At 46.9% G+C, this 17,315-nt stretch overlaps 3 protein-coding genes across 3 annotated transcripts in view; 1 reads left to right on the plus strand and 2 right to left on the minus strand.

Moving 5' to 3' along the window:
- Window positions 1–5,028: 5,028 nt before the first annotated feature.
- On the minus strand, window positions 5,029–8,258 carry LOC135818171 (protein PML-like). The gene has a single exon (XM_065331516.1). It carries the CDS (start codon window positions 7,863–7,865, stop codon window positions 6,000–6,002), a length of 1,866 nt encoding a protein of 621 aa, XP_065187588.1. The 5' UTR covers window positions 7,866–8,258; the 3' UTR covers window positions 5,029–5,999.
- A 5,529-nt stretch (window positions 8,259–13,787) lies between these two features.
- LOC135816926 (uncharacterized) lies at window positions 13,788–14,819 on the plus strand. The gene has a single exon (XM_065330032.1). It carries the CDS (start codon window positions 13,788–13,790, stop codon window positions 14,817–14,819), a length of 1,032 nt encoding a protein of 343 aa, XP_065186104.1.
- A 1,327-nt stretch (window positions 14,820–16,146) lies between these two features.
- LOC135818172 (peptide chain release factor 1-like) overlaps window positions 16,147–17,315 on the minus strand; it is a 5,777-nt gene continuing 4,608 nt past the window's right edge. Inside the window, exon 5 of the mRNA XM_065331517.1 lies at window positions 16,147–16,892. Coding sequence (XP_065187589.1) covers window positions 16,689–16,892 — 204 coding nt within the window. The 3' untranslated portion in view covers window positions 16,147–16,688. The remainder of the gene's footprint in view (window positions 16,893–17,315) is intronic.

Raw genomic sequence — 17,315 nt, forward strand, 5'->3', positions numbered from 1 at the left:
TTCGGATTACTTTAGTTTGAAATTTCTTTTCATTTCTCTACGTCTCCCCTGTTGATGTACAGGGCACTTTGCTATTCAAAACCCTGATGCTCCTAGAACTAAGAAGGGTGCCACTTCCTCGAGTGTACCGTCATCAGGCCCAAAAGTTCATGCATCCGGGTGAACGAGTGATGAACCTCTGTTTCACAAAGTGAGTGCCACTGCCATGCTTGCTCATCTCCAACACAGAGTCAAGTCGCCAATGACAACACAGAGGCAAGTCGCCAATGACAACGAAGAGGGAGCTGATGGAGTAGTACTAGTAAAGACGCCCATAGATCGTGTCCATGAGTTTTACTTTGGTGGCTAGGTGCACGATATGATAGTCTGCTATATCGTGCACATAACCACAGCTCGAACTCGGATGACTTTCTCCACACATCTGAGTGACGAGGCTGCGTCTCTCTGCAGTTCAACATCAGCAGCTCGAGCAGCGCCAGCAAGCAGTCGATCTTCCTTGGATGGTGCAATCAGGGAGGGGACATGCCTTTTCTCAAGCTCGGGAGTCTCTTAGCAGAACAGTTTGTGTCCTCGTAAAGGCAAGGATGAAAGTCACCATCGACAAAATGCTCCGAGCACAACACTGTGGACGATATGTAAACTGCGGCCCTCTTCTCGCCGGATGCCCTGGATTCAAGAGTGTCAAATGTCAGCATCACCAGAGAACCCTTGGACAGACAAGTGGGATTTCTTGGACTAGTGACGACGGTTGCTGCAAACAAGAACCCAACAGTGGTCCTAGGAAAGCATTTTTCCTCGGAAAACATTTTCTTCGGAAAGCATATAGAAACCTCTTTCTTCAGAACTAAAAAAAAACAAATAAAAAAATGCTGGAAAGTAACACACACATGAACAAATAAGTTTGGCCGTAGGGATCGTGAAAACACAGGAAACTTGATCACGTTCTGCACCAAACTATACATGCTGGTTGCACGCCAAGTGTGCAGTGCGTACAAAGCATGCCCCGTATCGGACCCTCTGGCTTATGGTACAAAGCTCTAGTATGCGGGCATTATCCTCCGATGTCTACTAGTATCCGCCAGTCTCTCTACCACCACTACCCCCCCCCCCCCTCCCCCCTCCCCTACATTTCACACGCTTCACACACAATCGTATTTACTTACTTGAAGAGCACCGGAAATAGGGTTTCCTGTTATGAATTCAGTGGCTTCCTGCAGTGAAAAGGCAATCAGAAAATACACATACACGCCAAGAAATGAACGCCCAGAGCCCGCACTATCCTCGCTATGCTTTGTTTTTACCTAGGCCATCATGCGTGTTTTAACTTTGAAAAGTTGAAATGATAGACACGTCTTTGCAATACGATTATTGGGCTTCCTGCAGTGAAAAGAAAACAATCCGAAACTTATACACACACATGCTAAGAAAATAAGAAAACAGGGAACCAGTTGATCAGGAGCACATACATTTGACGTTTCTAAAAATTTCATTTCGGACAGTCGACACAGTCGGTTTTGGAACCACAGTGAATCCAGAATTTTCAAACGCATTTCACTTTCACAAAGTTACACTCAGGAAATATACGGGCCCTGCTTAGTATGTTGGTTGGGTGTGTGAAGAGACAGTAGTTACTGCAACAAAGGTGTAATTCATAAACTGGCAAGGTGGAATTGTCCATAAACAAAATTTGGGTGCAAATGATGAATGGCAGAGAAACCCCAGACTAACATTTCCTAGACAAATATAATCACAGTACACATTGTACAGTGTGTCTTGAGAGAATAGAACTTCATATTATAGCGATGTTTATGATGACTCGTGCTTTTGTGTTTTGTGTCACGCCAGTAGTGTGCGACAACTTCATAATTTAGAATCTATTTTCATACGCCTTCGCAACCCAAACCTACGCATTCAGAAAGAACACATCACCGCTCTTACACTTTTCCCTGGCACCCCTACACATATCCGTAATGTTAACTTTCAAACCGTCAACCATTTTTCACCCTTACACCCAGTTTCAACATGTCATAGAGTTTTTCCCTCATTTCTGTGTTGTTACATTGAATATCCCTACATTTATTGCGACAAAATATTCTCCTTATTTACGGCTTACTTGCAATTCATTGTGCATGGTGATTCTTTCCTGGTGATAGCCACAAGAAAACGTTTGATATAACTACTTGTTGCTCTGTGTCTGCGAATGACTGTGTTCACATTTCCTTACCCTTATTCTAATTATGGTTGATAAATATGGTGGTAAAGACACACCCGGCAATATGGCGGTAAACACACGCCTACCCACACACGCTCTCTAGGCTGCAAAGTTCTGGCACAGAGCTCTTCTTCTCACCACCACCACCATCAGTTCGCGCCTGGCGCCTGGTCGATGCATGGCTTCATTCTGACTTATTCTAATTATATAAAAGAAATAGGACCAAGGAACTACAAGTAACACTATACTGTCCACTCAGTTTCAACATGTGATAGAGCGGTCTTCTCTCGTTACTGTGTTGTTACATTGAATATCCCTCCCCCCCCCCCCCCCCCCATTACTTTGACAACGTACTGGAAACTGCCTAATATTCGCGACGCATTAATGTTCGCTATTTTCGCGAGAAGAGAGTAACGCGAATATTATTATTATTATTATTATACGCATTCCCGCGGCAGCGTCAACCAAGCAGTTATGCTTGATCCACACGTTCGCTTATGCTGGACATTGAAGCAAAGCAGATGTAGACAGCTCCTAGAGAATGGGGCTCTACAAAACCAATGATCGAAGTTAGTCCTTCAGTAACATGGAGCGTCATAAAATTGGTCTCATTGGAAAAATGTCATCACTATTGTCTCCTCATGTAGCATCATGGTCAATGGGTGGCCAGATAATTATACGTATGATGTTGAGTTGCCAGATAATTATTAAAAGATTCAAATAGTAATATTATTATAGAATGGTTGTTATGAGTTTATAAGGGTGCCATGGCTGTTTCTACTCGTGACGAGGGTGTGCACAAACACTCTTCACCAGCGCGTTCCATGCTGGACGGTCCACAGCAATCCGCTCCAGACGGCGCAAGTCCTCAACACTCCGCAGGTGCCCATTGTTCGACTGGGACGCGAATATTAACCATCGTGAAATCTAACTTCAACAGTGGGTGGATGTAAGTGGCCCCAGTGTTTCGCGAATTTTTACCATCGCAAACTCGCTGGTTCTAAGAAATCGCGAAAATTTAGTGACGCGAATATTGGGCCGTTTACAGTATTCCCCTTGTTGGTTTTGTGCACCAGCACATGTTCTCCAGGCGTCAGGGGGCCAGCCTCCCGCCCAGCCTCTCGCCCAGCCTCTCGCCCATCCGACTCACAAACACAGCGACACAACTGAACTAAAGTATTACATAGTTAATTGACAAGACGGAGACGGCCAAAGAAGAAGACCGGAGACGACGAAGCAAAACTGATAACCAAAGAAAAGACAAACATCGTGGCAGCATATGAGCATGCGCAGGACAAAAAATAATCAATTTTACACGTGACAAGGAGGTAAGCGTTCCACGGTTCACAGAAGACTGCACGTGCAACAAAAACAATGCAACAAAGTCAAAAGGAACACACTACAAAAAAGAAAAGAAAAAAAGAACCATACGCACAACAGCTGAGTCTTCAGGCTCGGCGGACATAGTACCTTGCCATGATCCAGGCGAAGCTGTGCTACGCCACAAACTCCTTCTGCCCCTCTCTCACTGCTGCAGGCCTCATACGGCTTGAGAGATCAGCGAGGACTGGCATCCGCGCAGACTTGCGATTGAATGATCCCGTCGCTACCCAGCCCAGGGGCGTGCTTGGCGAGGGGCACAGGGGGCAAGTCCATCCCCCAAAATATTTCGACCGGGGTTTTGAAAAGTCACCAATATATTGAGGAAAGCCCGACCTCACGGGCTTGCTCTGCTGCATACCCACTACGGCATGCCTGTAAACACAGAAGAGGTGCTGAAGCTGTTCTTTCCACGCTCTCCTCGCCGAATCCTGTCCAGATACGTCAACTAATGTGACGATTGTTCTTAGCTATATCCATGCAATGTGTGTTTGCATCGGCCTGCCTGGCACATGCACAGTGCCGTCGACAGATTGGTTTTTAAACGTTTGTAAAGTTTTCATCCTTAATTTTAAAAAAATTGATATGATGCTGTCTCGTACTGTGTTCATTCTTGATGACATACAATCTTTGTAACAGTAATGATGACGTCACATGTACAAATATCTGATGATGTCACCGGTACAACCTTTGGAAAATTGCTGTTGTCTGGAAGTGGTGCACACCCCTGGAAGGGGAGCCGAGCACGCCCCTGCAGCCCCTGCGCGAGAGACTTCGGTTATCCACCATTGAGCAGCTCTGCCGTCAGAAAGTCCTTGTCTTTGTCTGCCATTGTCTCCACGCTCTCACCAGTCAACTATTTTCGTCATTCTACACCCCTATTTCCCCCGATCTGGTCGACCACGAATGCAGAGCTACCCGTGGACAGATGACGCTACTTCTGCGCGTCCCTTTCCTTCCAGGGCCTGCATGCTGATTGATCGTCCATTCGCTTCCGGGGTGCCATTCTGTGGAATGTGTTGCCTCCTGATGTTCGCCTCATTGTGCGCAAAGAAGAATTTAAGCGCAGAGTCTGAATTTGAAATCTATGTAAATATGTGTAGCGTTCTGTGTCACAATTATCACAATTAGCGAGATCGACGAGGAAATATCAGTGGCACTCACAATCAAAGAGATTTGCGAGGCGGCGTACAGACATAGCGGGCCACAGACAGGGGAGGACGGAACAAAGACGAAGAGTGAAAGAGTGTGGACGAAGAGTAGGGCGGAGGGCCTGGGAAACTAGACCAAGAAGAATCCTAGTCACAGCACCAAGTGCCGTGGTCGGCCGATCATCCCTACGTGTGAGTTATCCCAAGCCCGTTTGCACAAAGTATATTATGTGCACCTCTTGGTCATTCCACTCAGGCATACCTCAGACCCAACGCACAGAGAAATCAGCATGGCGGAGCACAAAGGTCCGATATAGTAAAAGTAGAAATGCAAAGGATAGGTAAGAAACTGCAATGCAAAAACCCGGCTCAAGCGGACAAGTCCACTTGAGCGGTAATGTAAACTCTCTAATAAACTCAACTCTACAACTCTACTGCACTCAACTGACACACTCTACTCCAGTCAGCAAACTTATACCGCTGAAGTCTATAGCAAGCAGCTGTGAAGAGAAGCATCGAGCAGGCAACAGCAAACAGAGCGCGAGCAAAGTCAGCAGGAGCGAGTGGCACGTTGCTGCAAGGAAACTGAAACACTATAAACGTTCAATGGAAACAGGCAGATCGCGCAGACGGAAAGACAAGACGATCGATTACAGTTCTGTGGTAAGGGCGAGTCTAGGCAACACATTGAGGAGTGCCATCAGGATGTGACTGTAGTGATGATGAGGAGTAGAACATATCTAAACACGTGACTCCATCTTCTAGAAATGTACATCATGTGTACGTATGCTACTGTTCGAATTATTATGCATAGTCATGGTTTCAGCATTACGGTACATAACTGCTACATGTAAATGGTTACGAGCATTACTGTGTACGCAGGGTCATCACAAAGGCATTACAGCGATGGAAAAGGCTAGGGAAAACAAACAAACATGAAAAGCCAGTGCGTTGTGATAAAATACAGGCAGTAAACGTACAAGCAGATATCACGAGATATACTGGGGTAAAACAACAGAACAATGTGAGCAAGACATCCAGCAACATAGAAATATCTAATAAAGCAGACAATTCCTATTCTGTCATCAGTCTGTACTGTGTAGTCACTGTAGCCGGAGACTACTAACGAAAACCATACTTCACAAAACATACACGTAACTTGATTACCAGCATTGCTGCAACAAGTCCATCCTGACAAGTATCCTGTGCTCGTATTACTACAGATTAGGCCATAGCCAGCAGATCAGTAATGGGCTTCAATGGACTATTGTCACTTGATCACCTTCGTCGCACAACGATACATACCAGCATAGGTTACTGGTTGGGATGTTGCGCAACACTTCAGTTTCACCGGTGCGATGATGCAGTCCGGTCAGGCTATGATCATCATGGTTCAAAGTCAATGTGATCAAATCATTGCTCTGCCAGGACTGGCCTAGAGCACCACCACCACCACGAGTGGTATCAGCATGGTTACCACACCAACCGTACACTTCACCCTGTGTGCTATGTACATCATTCAGTAGTGGACTAGACGATGCACATAAGCATACATAGATAAGGGCACACTGTGTGACATCTATACGTACCTGTATAGCACTACTACCGCACTGTTCCTGTATCGGTGAGCTACACACTGAACGATAGCTCCAGTCGTACGACTGCATACGGATGGTTCGGTTGTTGTTACTGATCACAATATCGCCATGGCAGCGGTTGATATCAAACACAGGTACAGGTGCCGGCTGAGCAGGTGCTGGTGGAACAACACTGAACTTCACTCGACTACCTTTCAGAGGAACACCGGCAATAGTAGTGGAAACAGCGTATTCGCCGGCTGCAGCAGGACGGCATTTAGTTACCAGATGTCCAGCAGATGATTGCTGTAGGGGCTCGCACTGGACTGTCTTGCCATCCGGATTTGTCACACAAACTCCTACATCGATCTTCCTCAGCTGGTCTTGGCTGATAGTAGCAGCATCGGAAAGGTGCTCCATCTCTATGTCGATCTCAACATCACTGCCCATCTTGCGATTGCCTGAGCAACGCACTTTGTTCTTTGCTGCATCAGCACAACGACCCGCTTTGCTGATGCAAGCCACGAGATCACGTGTGTCGCTTGCCGCAAAGACGATGCCGCTCACAACACATGGCTCAGCATCACTCTTGCCAATCTCTGCTGCACCGCACAAGGCTGTCACTAACCAAGACGACATGCGCACAAAATCCACACTGTCCTGGCAAGCATCCAGCATGCCTCTCACCACCTCCGTTTGTGACACACTGCCCTGCAGCCTAGTGAGTTGCTTCTCCAGAGGTCCCACTGCCTGATTTCGAAGATCATCAAGTTCATTCAGAACACTGGTTTCACGTTTCTGAATAGCTTCTACCAGAGAACGGAAAAATAGCACAGCCTCTTCTGATGCAAGCTCTATCTGATCATGAAGGTTACGAATGGAGGCCTGTACTTTCTCAATGGAGCTCTCCAGAATGCCATCACTCTCAGACACACAGGTCAACAACAAATCATTCACTGATGCTCTCATCTTCTCTGCTGCAGCATTGATAGACACAAGATCTTGTTTGTGCCGCTCATGTTTTCCAGTACCAATGCATCGCTCACATAACAACTTCTTACACTTTGTGCAGAACTTGGTCAGGATACTGCTTGGGTGCAGTGCACAGCGATGTTGTGATTGAGTAGCTGAAGCAGCAGTAGTGGTCTCAGCAGTCTCAGTGCCTGCTTCAGTCAATGCAAGTACCTCATGACCATGTGTAGCTCGGGAGATCTTGTGTGCATCAGTGTGTACACTGCACAGATGACTGCTGCAAGTTGCACAGCTCGAAATGGCCACTTTTACATCCATACATTCATCACACGACACTGCAGACTTCTGCTCTGCACCACTACCCTCTACCTTCGCATAACTATCTGGCAAAGACAGCATGGGGGAGCATCCAGCCTGCTGCAATGGTGTTGAAGCCCTACACTTCGGACACAAAACGGAGCCATCTTCATCAACATTCTGCTCAAGGCATGACATGCACAGAGAGTGGAGGCACTGGACCAGTTTAATCCTCTTGTTTTCACAGCCACATGCTACACAGGTCACAGGAGGCATGTCTCAAGCATGAATTATTCTCTAGTCCAACACACACTGCTTCTCACTAATAGTTTTCTCAACAATCAAGCTGGCAAAGGGACACTGCAACCTCTCTGGGATCAGAAATGCAGCACGAGGAATCTCGAGAAGAAAATAAGACTCGCACCAGGCGGTGAACACAGAGATAAAAGTGGCACGGTGTCAGTAGTAGATGTAGCTCTGCACAGCAGTCTAGTGCAATGTAGGCTACACACAGCATGTACACATGCAGACAGTTGTACTCTCACTGCATGTACTTTTCAGAGATTGCATGACAAGCTGAGCTGGCCCCAAGCCAAGGCCAGGTCTGTCATGACAGGTAGCACAGACTTTGCTGTCAATGCACCTGCACCCACCCTGCACTGAACCATGACATTCCCATTCTGTTATAGTCCACCAAACAGCATACAGTCATGTACAGTGTATTGCATCACACAGCCTGTCTATAGCAGCACTACCACTGACCCCCCCCCCCCCCCATTCACACAGAAATAATGAGTTACTTACTTGAAGAGCACTGAAAAGAGAGTTTCCCATGATGAAGGCATAGACCTCCTGCAGTGAAAAACAATCAAAAGTGTCCCTTCCATATTCACCTTTGATATTTCTGACCCACCCAAGTTGGGTGTTTTGCCTTGCTGCTTCAAATTGTAGTTAGACCGCAGTGCCAAAACATTAAAGGGGAAGTATACCCTAAAATCAAATTTTCACCAGTTGTAGTCTTCGGGGTGCTGAGTCGAATGGTCTTGGTCCGAGGAAGCTGAGACACTCCCTTCCTCCTTTATTCCCAATCGAACTCGCGCACTTCCACCGAAACTGGGTGACTGCGCCCTACTAGATGGGGATTTGTATGCAAAATGTCACTAAAAGCGCCATTTCGTTCTTATAAAAGCACGGATGACTGCCATTGACCCATATGCTGTAGTCTTTTGGACGCTGAGTCGACTGGTTTTGGTCCGAAAAGGCTGCGATGCAGCGTTCCTCCTTTATTCCTAATCGAACATGGTTGAACAAGCGGTCACGTGCTCCTGCGTACACCAGTCACCTGGTCACCGTGCCTGCAGGGTACAACTTACTAGCCTGTTTGACCTTTTTTGGGTGCAGTCCTGTCACTCGAGTTGAACTCGAGTTGAACCTTGGTGTGAAAGTTGTCGCCTGCTGGCGCGGTGACCAGGTGATTTGGGCACCCAGGAGCACGTGACCGCTTGTTCAACTATGTTCGATTGGGAATAAAGGAGGAACGCTGCATCGCAGCCTTTTCGGACCAAAACCAGTCGACTGAGCGTCCAAAAGACTACAACATATGGGCCAATCGCGGTCATCCGTGCTTTTACAAGAACGAAATGGCGCTTTTAGTGACATTTTGCATACAAATCCTCATCTAGTAGGGCGCAGTCACCCAGTTTCGGTGGAAGTGCGCGAGTTCGATTGGGATTCAAGTAGGAAGGGAGCGTCGCAGCTTCCTCGGACCAAGACCATTCGACTCAGCACCCAGAAGACTACAACTGGTGAAAATTTGATTTTAGGGTATACTTCTGTCCCCGGGGAAAATTGCGATTCCGCGGCCGCGTTTTTTTCCGTGTTTTTTGCGATTTTTTAAAAGACCGCGTTTTCCGCGATTTTCCCGCGTTTTTTGAACTTTTTTGTTGCACTACACGTACACACAGTGCACTGTTCGGTCAGCAACGTCTCATCTTGGCGCCTTTTTACTCAAATATGACGAGTGCTTACACCAGAGACTTGTAACGGATTGATTTCACTACATACTCACTGAAAATTGCCGCACATCAATATTATTCACCGCATATTTACCGCATATTTACCGCAAATTCACCGCAAATTATGCCATATTATGCCGCGTTTTTCCCCGCGTTTTTTGCGATTTTTTTCCGCAATTTTCCCCGGGGACAGATACTTCTCCTTTAACTGGTCTCACCTTCGTCCTATAAGAGGCGACATTCTCTGTTGCCGTGGGACTTAGCTTGTGCACATTTTCACTGCGCTCACCTTCCCCTCTTTCCTCATTTACTGAGCCATGAACCTTTCAAGTTGGAAAGCTGTTGGTTTGCTCACTGGAGATGTGTTGGAGCTAGGTCTCAGGTCGTTGAATGTCTCCGCAGTTTGCCTCTCAGTTTTGTGCCCAGTTATCACACTTTCTGACTGCCTACTGTAAAACCGGGAATTTTTGCTGGTCTAATATTTTCGGTATTTCCTAAAATCAACTGTTCGGTGGCACGAAAATTTCGGTAAATCAGTTTTCCAGATGCAAATGCATTTTGCACACTATGTGGAATGGCTTTTTGAATTTCCGGTCTCGTTTTATTTTAGGTAAAAAATACCTGTACCGAAGTTTGACGATGTACCGAAGTTACCGAAAATAAAACTACAGCGAAATCTTCCGGTTTTACAGTACTATCTTGATACAGTGGTGGTCAGTTTCCATGGTTACTCATAACTCATACCTACATGTATGTATACTTTTATATGTTCAGGTTATAAAATTACAAAATACCTTGTACTTGAGAGAATTGAGACTGCTGCTATGTAAGGCTGGCGACGATGTGGTCTGTCCTCCTCCACCGTCCACGAATCTGACAGGGTCACTCTTCTGGCCGAAGTTCCCTTGTGTGTGAATTTTATAGTGACAACTGCCACCAGCGTTGCTTAATCCAAATAGGTCACACCTTGAGGCGAAGTCCTCTGATGAGTGAGTTCCATATTCCCAACCTCACCCTACATCAATTCTGTCTGCTCTAGCTCTCACTGCCATCCAAACAAATCTCTCCACGATTGAAAGTCCTGCGACGTCCTGCGATGTGCGTTGCGTCGACTGCTGCATGCATTCGGAAATCACACTGACAGTCCGTGATATCAATATCCTCCAACTGCACGCAGTGACGTTCAAGCCGGTAAGACTAGCATAGCACTATTAGCAGTTTTTTCTCTGGTCTCTGACGTTCGACTCCACTACATGTATGTATCGGTTCCGCGCCAGGTCTTGCACTCGTTCATGTACTGGCTTAGTTGGCGAATACGGAATAGTGTCTTCAACTCCGTCGTGGCTCAGCCAACCAGAATGGATACGACCAATGTACAATGCCAGCCACCTTCGCAGACTAACTGGTAAACGACGAATTATTTTCTTGCACGCTCCGCGCAGTTCTTAGACCGGCTATAATGGTGCGCTGTCGTGCTCCGATCCACGCTCTGTGGCATATCGGTTGGCTGCATGCGGGGCCTCGCTCAGAGTCGCTGCCATTGCATATTGCCGTCGTTACGTAGAGGGCGGAATCATTACCGTTCGAAGTAGTTCAATCAAGCGCGAATATCTCTCCGGAGTCCGCATATTCCATGTAACATTGTTCATCACCCGGCATTATATCCTCGAAGTAGTAGCGCCTCGCAAAGAGAGCTAGAACCCTCCGCTGCTACCAGAAAATGGCTTGGAGGCCGCGAATGACTTGGCCCCTAGTCCACTAGCTTTTCACTCATCGCGGGTAAATCTGTGACTACAACAACAGAAACACTCGAAGGCAAAACTTGAAGGGAGCGAAACCTTCTTCCGGTCCCACAAGTATTTAGGCACAACAACAGCCAGAGAGCTAGTGGCAGGCAGCATTGCCAGACACAACATGACGAAACGCAAGAGCAAGAATAAAACAGAGGAGAGCAACCCAAAAGGATCAGGAACAAGTGTGAACGCTCGGAACTAAAAAAATGAAAAGCGTGCCATCAAGCTCGTACATCAACGCATGCACGCAATCATAATGCATAATGGTGTTGCTTGCGCCCTGATAGATTATTAGTGATTTTGATACACGCACGTTCATCGACATCGACATCATTGCTACATTAGTCTATTTCAACGACGTACAGGTGAAATCCTGATAATTCGAACCTCAAAATGCCAGGAAAAACTTCTAATTATCCGGACATGCTAATTATCCAAACATGAACCCACAACTCAATATGTATGTCAAAATGCTCTCATGGTCACGCAGAGTTGCGCTATGGACCTTAGACACAAATTTTACGGACACTGAACTGACCGGCACAGCCTGCTCATGCAAACTGAACTGACCAGTACAGTGTACAGTGAACTTCGAATTACACTTTGCTAACTTCGAATTATCAGCACAAATCCCACACATTTTCTATGTAAGTGGAATCTGTGAGACTTCTAATTAACCGACATGTCCAGTTCGAGGTTCGAATTATCAGAATTTTTTATGTGGGAATCGTATTGATAGAAATCGGTCCTGGAAAAACTTCCAATTAAGCGGTATGTTCGAATTAAGCCATATTCGAATTATCAGGATTCCACCTGTATCACTAATACTATCAGTGTGAGCAACACACAGACAGTCAGTACAGGTAGACATGTTCCGTATTTTCCAGAGCCGTGCCCAGATTATTCATTTGTCACGAAATACAGACATCTACCCGTATCCTGTTTATCACCAGCGTTGTACATACCGGTAACTCGCACCGACTTTTTGGGGGTGAAGTTCTGTTGCTTATTGTTTTACTCCGGAAAATACAGTCTTACTAGCATTAGTATTATCGGCAGATGGCGTTATTCGGTGCGCATGTGGTCCTATGCCTCTGGCAAATCAAGTCATGAGAAAGCTAGAGTAGTAGAGAGCTGTACGCATGCATTGTTGCATGTCTCCTGCATAGACTGAGTCAAGATCAACGCATCAAGCTACACTGTCTGTACTGAGAACAGTGACAGCGGAGCCGGCATGGTCTCAACCACCACAATCATATCAGCATGGTGGACTCCAGCAGAGCCTCCACCGCTGTCAAACAGCATGGGAAGTGGCTACAGCGGCGACTCCAGTTTCTCAGCCAATGCCTACTGCAAGAGCAACAACATGTAGAATGGATCCCACAGCAAGGACTAGAAACAGAGCAAGAAGAGCGACACCCAAGGACAACATGATGCCTACAGAGACGTATTTAAACAGAGCATAACATCAGACGTAAGAGACATGGACGGGGGAGCAGGAGGAGGATCAGAAGAGAGAGAAAGAGAGTGAGAGTGAGAGAGAGAGACAGTGTGTCAAAAAGTATTCTTTCTAGACCAAAGAGTGGTATATTTGATAACATTTAATAACGATAGAAATTTTTACGATACTTCTCCAGACGTTTCGTTGTTCTGAACAACATCGTCAGTGGATAAAGAATGGAGGGCTTTGGGTGGTGGCACGGGTTAATAGGGAGTGATGGTGGTGAGATGAGGTGAGGTGAGAAGGTGAAGGTGGGAAATACATGTATCTAAGTTAATGGTGAAGGTTAGGTGCGGGTCGATACAGGTGGGAAGGGGTACACCCTTCGGGTAGAAGTGTAGGTTGGTAGAAGGTGTTGGTGTGCGTAGAAGTTGGAGTGGCGTAACGGAAGTGTCGGGTTGATAAATGTGGGAGAGAGTCTAGGTAGGGTGTGGATCAGCAATAGGTGTTGGTGTATGTGGTGGGTAGAATTGGCAAGAGGTGTGTGTGTGTGTGTGTGTGTGTGTGTGTGCGTGCGAAAAAGAGTAAGGTAGTGAGTATTGGTATGCGTGGAAGGAAGATGTGACAGAAGGTGTGCGCTATAGGCAAGGGGTGCAGGAATATTCTGAGGTGGTGGGTGGGACTAAAACAGGAGGTTGTGATTCATCTAGTGATATATATAATATCAGCGATAGCAGCAGTATATACAAAGAGGTGTGTGTGTGTGTGTATGCGTGTGCGTTTGCAAGCTTTTTGGTAGTGTAGTGTGTTGGGGAACGCGAACCGCTTCAAAATCAATACCTTCTCCCTCACACCGGTCGACCTAAAAGAGCTACTCGGGCTGATTCTATATAACAACGTGTTCCAACACCCAACCCTTGGAACATTCAAACAGACAAGGGGATTGGCGATGGGCAGCAGACTCAGCGGCACAATAGCTATCATCGTCATGGACCGCTTTGAACAGCGACACATTTACAGAAACATCTCGCCGCCATTGCCAGTGTTCGTTCGCTATGTAGACGACTCGGGAACCGCAGTTGACACTCCTGCGGAAGCACAATCTCTACTGACCAAACTCAACGGAAAACACCCGACAATCAAGTTTGAACTGGAGTTGCCGGACAAAGATGGTTTCCTACCAATCCTGGATATCAGACTAAAGATTCTTCCTGACGGCAAAGTCACACACAAGCTCTACGTAAAAGAAGCAAACAAAGGGATAACACTACACGCAGATTCCCACCATCCAACGGCGGTTAAGATGGCGGTCATTAACAATGAATACAAACGAGCACAAGACAACAGCACGCCTGAGTTTGCGGAGGAAGCCAGACGCCTCATCTCAGATAAACTTGCAGGGAACGGCTATTCTGCAGAACACATCATCAAAGCGCGAGCCCGAAGAAGAAACACAAGTAAACAAACAAAAGGGAAACAACTGGTATTTAGAATACCGTACATCTCCGACAAGGTTAACGGCCAAGTACGACAGGCACTTGAGAAAAACGGCATAACGGCACGCCTCGTTAACCCTCGACCCCCAACCATCCAAGAACTCACGAAGAAAAAAGGAGAACCGGAAAAATGCAGAATGCGCGAATGCCCTATGTTCAGGAAGAAGTGCACCTGCAGATTTGCCGTGTACGAAGCTACATGCCACCTTTGTCACGAGAGATACGTCGGCTCGACTGGGAGGCAAGTGCACACCCGGGCCCAAGAGCACACAAATGCTGCAAAATCTCATGACAAGAAGTCTGCATTCGGTGTGCACTACGCCAGGGAACACCCGAACGCCACCCCAGAGATTATGTACGAGATTGCTCAGCTCACGGAGAGGGATGAGCTGAGGCTCCGGATCCGTGAGGCATATGCCATTCGCGACAAGAAACCAACTATCAACAGAAGAAAAGAAGATATGGGAACTGGATTCTTGGCATAACTTGCCTACCACCATCCACTATCTGCCAACCCATCCGAAAATGATCGCAATAGAAGCAGAACACCCGCACCCGGTGCTCTCTCTCCCCCCCCCCCCAACACACTACACTACCAAAAAGCTTGCAAACGCACACGCATACACACACACACACCTCTTTGTATATACTGCTGCTATCGCTGATATTATATATATCACTAGATGAATCACAACCTCCTGTTTTAGTCCCACCCACCACCTCAGAATATTCCTGCACCCCTTGCCTATAGCGCACACCTTCTGTCACATCTTCCTTCCACGCATACCAATACTCACTACCTTACTCTTTTTCGCACGCACACACACACACACACACACACACACACACACACACACACACACACACACACACACACACACACACACACACCTCTTGCCAATTCTACCCACCACATACACCAACACCTATTGCTGATCCACACCCTACCTAGACTCTCTCCCACATTTATCAACCCGACACTTCCGTTACGCCACTCCACCTTCTACGCACACCAACACCTTCTACCAACCTACACTTCTACCCGAAGGGTGTACCCCTTCCCACCTGTATCGACCCGCACCTAACCTTCACCATTAACTTAGATACATGTATTTCCCACCTTCACCTTCTCACCTCACCTCATCTCACCACCATCACTCCCTATTAACCCGTGCCACCACCCAAAGCCCTCCATTCTTTATCCACTGACGATGTTGTTCAGAACAACGAAACGTCTGGAGAAGTATCGTAAAAATTTCTATCGTTATTAAATGTTATCAAATATACCACTCTTTGGTCTAGAAAGAATACTTTTTGATATTACAATGAGAGTGAATAATCAACGGCTTGTCCACCAACTCTTAGACAGTGTGTGTGAGAGAGAGAGAGAGAGAGAGAGAGAGAGAGAGAGAGAGAGAGAGAGAGAGAGAGAGAGAAGAGAGAGAGAGAGAGAGAAGAGAGAGAGAGAGAGAGAGAGAGAGAGAGAGAGAGAGAGAGAGAGAGAGAGAGAGAGAGAGAGAGAGAGAGCGTACACGGACTGTTCGGGTGGTGAAAATGAGAAGTCCAGAAGTATATACTTTTGATACACACAGTATTGAGCATACTCAACAGTGCGATGGCAATACCGCTTTGTCCATAGTCGTCTAGACTATAGAGTATCTCATAGTTATAATACTTATGAACTGGAATAAATAGGTGCCTCGACTGAATACAGTACGATATATTATGTCCAGCTTGAAAAGAATGCATTCATGATAGCTAATGAACCTGTACTAAATACTAGAGTATGGCCAAGCCGGGGGGGGGGGGGGGGGGGGGGGAAGTCCCGCTTCTCATCCAGAGGCCAGAGTGTAGTTTCTGTTACGAGCTATGGACTGCTGCGTGCGGTGCGTTGCAGCTCGTACAAGCAGGTCAGTCGCCTCGAAGTGATATCAAATTTGCACCAAGAGATCACAGGTTGTGTGTGAAACCCGATATGCAGTACAGTGCGGAGCGCATTCATTGGCAATTGCATGTCGGGTTCAGTGTGCCAATAGGACGCAAGCTGCCCGATGCCTCTCGCAGTGTACTGTACCACTGAGCTGTAGTGGTGAGTCTTATGATAGGGGTGGACACCTATAACAGCAACACTACTGGATATGCGGCCTGCTATACCATCCACACTGTAACGTGAATAGCATGGCGGAAAAAACCCAGCTGAGAGCTTACGCCAGCGGTTTTCTGTTCGGGCGAGGAACAAAAGACTTGCAGAGTGCGCCCATGTGCATGTTGGTCAATCCGTCACAGCACATACGTTTATACCATGCACAGTGCACAGGTTTCAGGGTATTTGCTGACTCCGGCCCGGAACACACTCACGGGGACTCGGCCGCATGGAGTGTCTTGGGCTTAAACTCGAAGATGTGGTCCGGCGGCGATGCCCTCAGCGCTTTCCGGATAGCTCTGATCTTTGCAGCTGTGGCCACCTTCTCCAGGAAGGCAGCAGTATCGGCAGCATTGTTCAGCACCGCTGTCAGTCCAGTGGTTTTGAGATCGAAGCGATGGTCAACAACCTGCATCTGTGATCAGAAAAGACAGAGTAAATAACTAGTCAGCTGCGGTAGAGTTGACACCAAGTTCACTGCATATTCCTAATTGAATAGAATTCACACCGAGCAATGACACAACCAAGTCCGTCTTTGCCGTTACTCAGAGCTTTGTGTTTGAAGAAAAACACACTCCTGATCAGACACTAGCTTGTCATTGCTGAGTGAGAATTGTATTACTGGCACTGTCTGCTGGTCATGGAACACTATACGTAGCTTGAGGATCTTTTAGACAGCGTTCAGACTACCGTGAATCCCGTCAAACCGTGAAAGGCGATAAACCGTGAAGGACATTCACACTACCGATAAACTAACGTCACCGGTACATAAGTTTTGCAGCTCTCACCGCGGCGCTGAGAAGGGATTTTCCCTTTTTCCCAGCCTGAGCACTTTTTT

This window comes from Sycon ciliatum, chromosome 5 (genome assembly GCF_964019385.1).
Source record: "Sycon ciliatum chromosome 5, ocSycCili1.1, whole genome shotgun sequence".
NCBI lineage: Eukaryota > Metazoa > Porifera > Calcarea > Leucosolenida > Sycettidae > Sycon > Sycon ciliatum.